The 8,974-nt window shown below is 42.4% G+C and overlaps 1 protein-coding gene across 1 annotated transcript in view; it reads left to right on the top strand.

Moving 5' to 3' along the window:
- The window catches only part of ATP5F1A (ATP synthase F1 subunit alpha), a 7,963-nt gene extending 302 nt beyond the window's left edge, over positions 1 to 7,661 (top strand). The window contains exons 2-12 of the mRNA XM_026090655.1: positions 902 to 980; positions 2,014 to 2,183; positions 2,989 to 3,162; positions 3,247 to 3,413; positions 3,567 to 3,715; positions 4,728 to 4,879; positions 5,010 to 5,234; positions 5,341 to 5,448; positions 6,173 to 6,317; positions 6,552 to 6,702; positions 7,451 to 7,661. Coding sequence (XP_025946440.1) covers positions 902 to 980; positions 2,014 to 2,183; positions 2,989 to 3,162; positions 3,247 to 3,413; positions 3,567 to 3,715; positions 4,728 to 4,879; positions 5,010 to 5,234; positions 5,341 to 5,448; positions 6,173 to 6,317; positions 6,552 to 6,702; positions 7,451 to 7,532 — 1,602 coding nt within the window. The 3' untranslated portion in view covers positions 7,533 to 7,661. The remainder of the gene's footprint in view (positions 1 to 901; positions 981 to 2,013; positions 2,184 to 2,988; positions 3,163 to 3,246; positions 3,414 to 3,566; positions 3,716 to 4,727; positions 4,880 to 5,009; positions 5,235 to 5,340; positions 5,449 to 6,172; positions 6,318 to 6,551; positions 6,703 to 7,450) is intronic.
- The last annotated feature ends 1,313 nt before the right edge of the window (positions 7,662 to 8,974 follow it).

The raw sequence follows: 8,974 nt of genomic DNA, 5'->3' as shown, positions 1-8,974 counted from the left end.
AGCGCGGCTGTGCCGGGACCCTCGTCTCGGCAGCGCTGCTACCGGCGGCGCCCGGCCGGCAGGAGCCGCGGGGGAGCGGGCGCCCCCCGGGGAGGGGGTGCGGGGGGCGCCGCGCCCTTCCCTCAAGGTTGGAGGCGGTGTTGCCGGGTCCCGTTCAGTGGCCCCGAAGCTGCGAGGCCTTGGCGGGGCCTGGGCATCCGAGCTGCAAAGCCTGGCCTCGTTGCGGGTGTGTTTCGGTGTTGGTGGGGTGCAGAGATCTGTCACGATCYGCTCCCTGTCACCGTCCCCGTGAAGGTGAACGGAGAGGCCTTCCCGGCCTTTCAGGGAAGCGTCATTAGCGCTCCTGCAGGACTGCACTGGGAGCTCTCTCTRAGACGTGAGATTGCCATAACCATTTAGATCATTAATCATCATTTTTTTCCCCTAAAACTCTCTATATTCTAGCTGTTTTTCAGCAGTTCTGCAGTTAGATTTTTTTTTTTTCTGRGAGAAGCCAGCCCTTAGAAGGCTAAATCTTATTTTCCTTTGTGCAGAACTGTAAGGGAGGCACTGATTTCTCTGTGCCTCAAGCTTTTGATGTTTTGAGCAAAAGGGGCTGATTAGAGGAGGTGTTGCTGTGGAAGCTGCCGCAGTGCTGCAGTGGTGACACTAGTGCGGTATGAAGGCCATGCAAAAAATGCAGCAAATAATTTAGAACAGTTTCCTATATTATTTGTCCTACTTTAATAATGTTAGACCTGCTTCCAGAGCTACACCTTGTGAATGGAGCTCTGTGGTGCATAATTCAAAACTGAGACATTTTAAGCATGATAAGAAGTTTCACTGTGATATCTCTTAAAATAGTGCTTTTTTTGATTAATCAAGGAAACTTTACTCTTGCTGAAACAATTGCTTATGTTAGATTTCCAGAAACACCCTGGGTGCAGCATTTGTTGCTACAAGAAACATCCATGCCTCCAAAACATGTTTCCAGAAAACTGGTGAGTCTAAAAATGTATGCACATAAGAGTACTCTTTAAGAATTTGCTTTTTCAAACTTGTTAACTTAGTGAAATAGTTAACAGCAAATAAGAATTTGAATTTAGAACATGAGGTGTGCACATCAGTTGACAAAACCCTTAAGGGCAGCGATTGATAGTGAACTGGCTGTTCAAGGGAGTGGTCCCATGTCAAACCTGGCTTACTCAGTTTAACTGCTTCACAGTGGTTCAGTTCTGTCTTTAACTCCTGCAGAATTGTCTGAAAAAGCCTCAAGTTCCAGTTTTGTATCTGCTTTATAATAGTAGAAGGGAGTGGATGACTTTCCCAAGTGTGCTTGGGTTTGACCTTGTGTCCTTGAGTATAACTTTTCCACTGCCAGCATCTTGGTGTTTAAAGAAGGTGTTGGCACCAAATAGCTCTGTTTTTGGTAGTTGTTCATGTACAGTTTTTGAAAGGGTTTAGGTCACTAAAGGTATTATTAGGAAATGGGAGTTTCAGTGTTCCTTGGTTACTGCTTCCCAACTGAGGGAATCACAACTTGTTGGAGACATGCTGCCAAATAGAAATTGGAAGAAGATGAGGAATATTTCTTATAGGTTATATTGAACAACTCATTCCTTAAATGTATTAAATATTTAAATGTATTTGGATCTTGGATTAAAAATGAGTTGAGAATGTATTTTGATGCCTACAGTCAAAGTATGTGCTCTGCCTGCGGTTCTGTACTTTCTGATCTAGGTCTAACCTATCTAGTCTAATGGCTTTCCAGGGAGAGAGGTTGCTAATAGCGTAGAACGTATTGAAGGACTTAGGTGTCTGTTTAATATAGTCATTAACGATGGTTCATAATGATAAGATGAAACTGCTTTTATTGACTGTGAGCATGAAGAATGTCACTTGTGCGTTATGTCTAAGGAAGAGTGATGCTTGCTGGGTCTTGTGGAATACCTGAAACAGTCAGCTCAAGATGAGCTTGCTGATTTCATACTACACCTTAATATGCTGGATCTTATTTGAAATGTTTCTTTCCAGGCACTGCTGAGGTATCCTCTATTCTTGAGGAACGCATTTTGGGAGCTGATACCTCTGCTGAACTTGAGGAGACTGGCCGTGTGCTCTCGATTGGTGATGGTATTGCCCGTGTGTACGGCCTAAGAAATGTCCAAGCAGAAGAAATGGTTGAATTCTCTTCTGGACTGAAGGTAAGCTTTCACTAAATCCCCTTGTTTAGCTTGCAAATATAAAGAAGACTTTTCTAAGGAGTCTGAGATGATGCTTGGAATTACCCACATGGGACTCTTACTGACTTCATTATAACTTAAATATGGAGTAACTAGTTGAAATAACACTGCAAAAAAAGAAATGTTCTTTTTATTTATAATGCGTTGCTTTCAATATCAGTATCTGGTTCTTGGCCAACATTTGAGCTTTATTTGCCTTTACCTGGGAAGTATTAAGAGCTAATCTGCTGTAGGATTTTACTTTCTTTAGTTTCAGGCTGGCTTTTCTGTTTACTGCTGCTGAATGGCCTCTAAGCTCCAATACAGTATGACTTCTTACAGTCTAAAGAACAGGCCAGAGTTAAAAAGGCTTAGACTGTTCCCTAAAAGTCAGACATCTTCCAGCATTTTTAATGAGCTAACTTGCTTTTTAATTAAGTGAAGCAGATAAGAAACCAGATCTTTTTTCCCTTGTCCAATTCCTATTTGAGCCCTGCTTATTTCTGTTTTCTTTAGGGAGAGAAGTGACTTCATGCTAGACTGTTGCAAATGTAATAAATTATTTAATAAGCTGAAGAATTAGGCAGATTCTCTCATCAGTATGGGAAAAGATAGATGCATTGGACATAAAAGCAGAATACTGAATATTGTGTTGTTACAAATAAGATTGAGGTAGCCTCTGTCCATTAATGCACATTGTAGAATAATCGCATAAGTGGTAAACTGGCAAGAATTCACTGGAAACGTTGGTATGGGTTTTCTCAGGATGGCATGATCTTTGTCCTAGGGTATGTCCTTGAACTTGGAGCCCGACAATGTTGGTGTTGTCGTGTTTGGTAATGACAGACTGATCAAAGAAGGGGATGTTGTGAAGAGGACTGGTGCCATTGTGGATGTTCCAGTTGGGGAAGAGCTGCTGGGCCGTGTTGTAGATGCCCTGGGCAATCCCATTGATGGGAAGGTAAGTGTAACTAGGTGTCTACTGCCTCTCTTTGCTTCTATGTGATATAGACTGCAACAGGTTTTTTTCTTTTCCCTTTTTAAGGGTCCTATTACTTCTAAGACACGTAGGAGAGTTGGCTTAAAGGCTCCTGGGATCATTCCCAGGATCTCTGTGCGTGAACCTATGCAGACTGGTATTAAAGCTGTGGATAGCTTGGTGCCCATTGGCCGTGGCCAGCGTGAGCTGATCATTGGTGACAGGCAGACTGGGTAAGTTAAATGTCTAAGCTAAAATTGTTTCCATATACAGAAACTTCAGTACTGTACAGTGTGTTTGAATGTACAAAGCTAAACACAAAACTAGGTGGAGGTTGGGAGAACCATAGGCAGCTTAACTCAGTAATCTCTATTTGTGTTGCACAGGAAAACTTCAATTGCAATTGACACAATAATCAACCAGAAGCGGTTTAATGATGGAACAGATGAGAAAAAGAAGCTGTACTGTATCTATGTTGCAATTGGGCAGAAGAGATCTACTGTTGCTCAGCTGGTGAAGAGGCTCACTGATGCAGGTACGGGCTTGAAGAAGGCTGATCATGGTGGGAGCTAGTGGTACCCTGTTCTCATTATTATTATAACGTGTACTAAATTGGAAGTACTGGCTAATCGACTGAAATGCTGAACACTACTATGAACTCTCCTAGTTGCAAGTGTAGACAGAATTCTGTGAGAACCACTTGTTTCTCTGGACAAGAAATCCTTCTAGGTATCTGGGGCGGGGGGGGAATGCTTTCACCACAGAACATTAGAATTCTAACATAAGCCTTCCAAAACTACTGAATTGCTTCTTGAAGTCTCCATTTTTTTCAGTGGAGTTTAGAGAGCTTCCTCCTGGCAGTCAGGCAAGCCTGGTTACAGTTATAATCTATAAGTATTGATGTAGCATTTGTTTCAAATGTAGGTAAATTGGTGTGAATGACAGTTGGAATTTAAGTGGAGAGACTTCGTTACCCCATGTGTAAGGGATTAAGTGATGGCATCTTTCCAGAAACACTGATCTTGTTGACCAAGGCTGCATATGTAACAAAACTTGCAAGAGATCAGGCACCTTACCTCTTGCCTACTGGTCAAGTAGAGTCATACTTAGCAGAAGAAACATGTTTTAATGACACTAATTTGCTTGGAACTGTGAAACAAAAGGTACTTAAGTAAGGTAGTTCCTTGCAGAAGCCAGGAAACCGTGGTTTCCAGGAAATCATGGACTTTTGGGCCTCTGACTTCTAGAGCTTAAGTGTGTTTAATCAAAGTCTAAAATTCATTTTAAATGGGAAAGAAGTCTTTAAGTATTAAAAATTAGCTGCCATAACTTTGTTCTTAAAACTCCTGGAGTTAATCAGATAGAAATGCTACCTTGGCGTGTCAAAACATTCTTTCTGGAACTGTATAGTGATGCTGCCTGCTCTCACTTCAGCAGATAGTTTTGTCTGCCTTGTAACTAGTACTTCACATGCATGTTGCATTTGCTAATTATTGGCATGATAATGTAATATACTTATGGTGTCGTGTGTCTACAATTCTTTCCAGATGCCATGAAGTATACTATTGTGGTTTCTGCCACAGCATCTGATGCTGCACCCCTTCAGTATCTGGCTCCCTACTCGGGCTGCTCCATGGGGGAATACTTCAGAGACAATGGAAAACATGCTCTTATCATCTATGATGACTTATCCAAGCAGGTCAGGAAACATCGCTTGTAGACTTCATATTCTAGTGTTGGTGTCTGTAGCTGTAAGATCACCTCAGGTGTAGGTAGGCAAGCTGTCAAGTGAAGTATTGAAGTCTGAGAGCTGCCTTTATGCTGTGCAGGCTGTTGCCTATCGTCAGATGTCTCTGCTGCTGCGTCGTCCACCCGGTCGTGAGGCCTACCCGGGTGATGTGTTCTACTTGCACTCTCGTCTGCTGGAGAGAGCAGCCAAAATGAACGATTCCTTTGGAGGTGGCTCTCTGACTGCCTTGCCTGTCATTGAAACTCAGGCTGGTGATGTGTCTGCTTACATTCCAACTAATGTCATCTCCATCACTGATGGGCAGGTAGGATTTGCTCTACATGTCYGTATTTCTGTGTAACTTAGTGGCAGGTCTCTAAAGTAAGTTTTCAGGCTTCTGACCAAGATAATAAAACAATTTTCTCCTCTAGATCTTCTTGGAAACTGAGCTGTTCTACAAAGGTATCCGTCCAGCCATCAACGTTGGTCTGTCTGTATCCCGTGTAGGCTCTGCTGCTCAGACCAGGGCTATGAAGCAGGTAAGCATGAAACTGCTACTCACTCTCTCATTAGAAATGAGTCTGTCTAACCCATTTCACTCTAACATGTAGTGAATACAGAGGAAACAGCACGAATTCCTTAGCATTCTGAAATAATTTCTGAAGCTCTATAAGAGCAAATCTGTGTGATCTCTTTTGGTATTTCCCTCTCCTGCTGAGAGGTGGGAAGGGAATGATCATCTGCTTAAAGATGCAGGACTAGTAAGTTTTTCATTATGCTTCACTGGGTACTGATCTACCTAGATAYGGAGAATGCTTGCTTAACCCCATGCTACTTTTAATCTACATATGAAACTGCAGAGGTTTAATATCAACTGGAATAGCATGCCTTCTACAGACTCTGCTCTTGGTATCCAGCTTACTGATTTTTTTCCTTACCTACTCTGAGATCCTCCTTGTCTTTTTAGTAAGCCTGGGAAGTGTTTCAGATGATTGCTCTGAAGTGGAAATGATCAGATGTCAAGGGAAAGGTCTGAAGCATGAATTGTAGCACAAGTTACAAAGCTAAACAGACTGTGATTTTTTGGGAAATAATGATCTGTTCAAGATTCACATAATCACATAATGATATGTTCAAAATTCACTTGATTGGTATGCAAGGCAAATCTGATTTGTGACAACTGTCAGCTGAAGATAATCTGCTAACTAGTGGATTAATTTCAAAGCTGGTCAAACTCAGTCTGACCTGTGTCTTGTATTGTAGGTGGCAGGTACCATGAAGCTGGAATTAGCTCAGTATCGTGAAGTAGCTGCCTTTGCTCAGTTTGGTTCTGATCTGGATGCTGCCACACAACAGCTGCTGAATCGTGGCGTGCGCCTGACGGAGCTCCTCAAGCAGGGACAGTACGGTGGGTGTCTTGGCTGTAACGAGTCGAGTCTGCATTTCCTACGAATCTTGTGCRCTAATTAGGTGGGTTTCTGTGCCTGCACTAAGAGCAGAGTTCTGTGGACATGCTAAATGAAGGCTTATTTGAACCATATTTTCTATATATGCAGTCAGTCTTCAAAGAAAGGAGTATGTGTAGTACTGGCGTATCCTGATATAAGACGTACCAATGGTATCAGTGCTTTCTTTTATGCAGTTCCCATGGCTATTGAGGAACAAGTTGCAGTCATCTATGCTGGAGTAAGAGGTCACTTGGACAAGCTGGAGCCCAGCAAAATCACTAAATTTGAGAGTGCTTTCCTAGCTCATGTTCTGAGCCAGCACCAGGCACTCCTCTCTACTATCAGGTATGTTAATTTGTTATCTTACTTCATTCTGAGGGTAGTGACCTGAAAACTAGAGCCTAAATACTGATCACTGAACTGTTAATGTAATGTATCCTAAAACATCAGGCCTTATGCCGATCTCTAGAACTACAGAAGTTAAATGAACCTGCCTACTGCTCTTCAATTGCATTTCAGAGTTCAGTTTCTCATCTGCAGTTTTTAATTAAGAAATCCACCTGATGCTTAAAATAAACCTGCTTGCATGCCTCTCCTGTAATTTGGTGTTGAAATCACTTTGCCTAGTCAGTTCCCATATTTTTGATAGCTGTAAACTATTGCAGTTCTGTGGATTGAGTGCTGCTCGCTGCCTTCCTTGCCACTGAGTTGGCTATTGGAAGCTTGAGTATTTCCACAGTCCTATCCTGTCAAATGGTTTTAGCTTGTGTTCCTCTGAGTCAGATCACGCACCTTTCATCTGTGTCTAAAACTGAGTCCTCTCTGGAAGACAGAGCCTTGTTGAACACTAGGTACAGCTATTTTCAAAGTATTTGTTGACAAACATTAGTTCCTTTACAGTGCTAACCCTTCTTGGGGAGAAGGGAGCTTTAATACTAGTTTCAGTGGTAAAGCTTCATGCATCAAGCAGAAGTGTGTTAATTCATTTTTTAATTTTATTAGAAATTGGAAGGTTCATTGTAAAGTTTTCTTGCCTTAGTGAGAGATTGATCATACTCCTGGGTCAGAAGTTTTAACTAAATTGTCTCAACAGGACTGAAGGGAAGATCTCTGACCAGACAGAAGCTAAGTTGAAGGAAATAGTCACAAGTTTCCTGTCTACTTTTGAGGCATAAACTCTTAACCGTTCACACAGACCAGGCTCTTGTCATGATCCCGTGCTCCGGCTCCATCAAAGACATAAAAGTATGTGCGACTTGAATGTACAGATCTCACTGAGAATAAAAGTTTCCATGTAAAAAGGCTTGGTTATTCTGACTCTTCTAATTATTGGCTTTCCCATTGGCTGCTTTAGCAACACATGCCTAGGAGAACAAGGAATTAAGCAAACTTGGACACAGGCTTGCTAAAGGAACTCAGAAAAGTCAGGGCATGTTTACTGTTGAGTGGATCAAACTTAACCAYACCAGTACTTATTGTAGGGGGAGCAGTTGGATTTTGTGTTTTAGGCAGYTTCTCTAGTGACAGAACTAAGGGTCATTCTTGCAGCTTTTATTCTTTTTGCTAGACAACTGATCTGGACCTCATAGTATTCTTTATCTTCTAGCAGCCACAAGTCCGATACTGTAACAAACTATTTCTCAAAGTTGCTGTGTAATTMGTTTTCTGGGTGCCTTGAGTTTCCTGAAGTTATGCCTGTCAAAGGAAGCTCAATAGAAGTGTGCCTGGCAGAAATTAAGCTGCTTCTGAAGTTGTCTCCTGCTACAAAGTAAGGCACAGGTAAGGTTAGATTTGTGTTAAACATAAAACATGCAGCTGGAGCATGGCGTTTGAGAAGCTGTAGTAGGTGAAAGGGGGAGGGGGAAACCCTGGCCAGTTGAATAGTAAGCTGTTAGTATAAGCCAATCTTGAAACTATTACTGTACTTGCTTTTGGAGAACTGGTTCTTTCAGAACTGTCTCTCCTGGTATCTTAGGACAGCTGCACATTTAGCTGTTTCAGGAACTGCTACAGATTTAAATGCCATCATTTTCTGTCAGTAACACTCCAGTCCTGTCAGTAAACTCCTTGCAATCCCTAATGGCTTGGCAGGGGGAGTTACATACCTGAGCATCTATTTTATGCCTGACTTTCTGCATGCTACACTTGGTGGCCTTATGGTGTTGGAGCATGTATCTGGGGGGTGTGTGTGTGTGGAAAAAATGTTCAGTTCTGTCCTTAAATTAAAATGTTGTAGTTCTGCCTTGACTCTGACACTAAGCAGAGTACTTGCCAGTTAATTCAGGTTGTCATCCCAGTTCTTGTGGTGTATTCACACTTCATCTGGTACGCTGGAACCCTGCCCTTCACCCTAGGTGAACATTATACTGTGTAGCATCTGTGACTATTCAGGGCCTCTGGTGGGGCTATTTTATCCTAACCCCAGTTTATTCCCTTCATAGAAGCCTCCTGCCCCTGAGGGTTCAAACCTGTGTTGCTATTACAAGTAGCAGAAAGCAATTCATCTCAGTCTTTTACACAGTTACAGGCTAACAAGCTTCTGTAGTATCAGCTTGAGTGCTTTGAGGCTGTGAGCACTTGCCTCTGCAACAGCKCTCTAGACAGTCACCCCACCCTC

The sequence above is a fragment of the Apteryx rowi genome, unplaced genomic scaffold, assembly GCF_003343035.1.
Source record: "Apteryx rowi isolate R43461 unplaced genomic scaffold, aptRow1 scaffold_87, whole genome shotgun sequence".
NCBI lineage: Eukaryota > Metazoa > Chordata > Aves > Apterygiformes > Apterygidae > Apteryx > Apteryx rowi.
The sequence above is the reverse complement of the archived record's forward strand: the minus strand, read 5'-3'. Positions and strand labels throughout refer to the sequence as shown.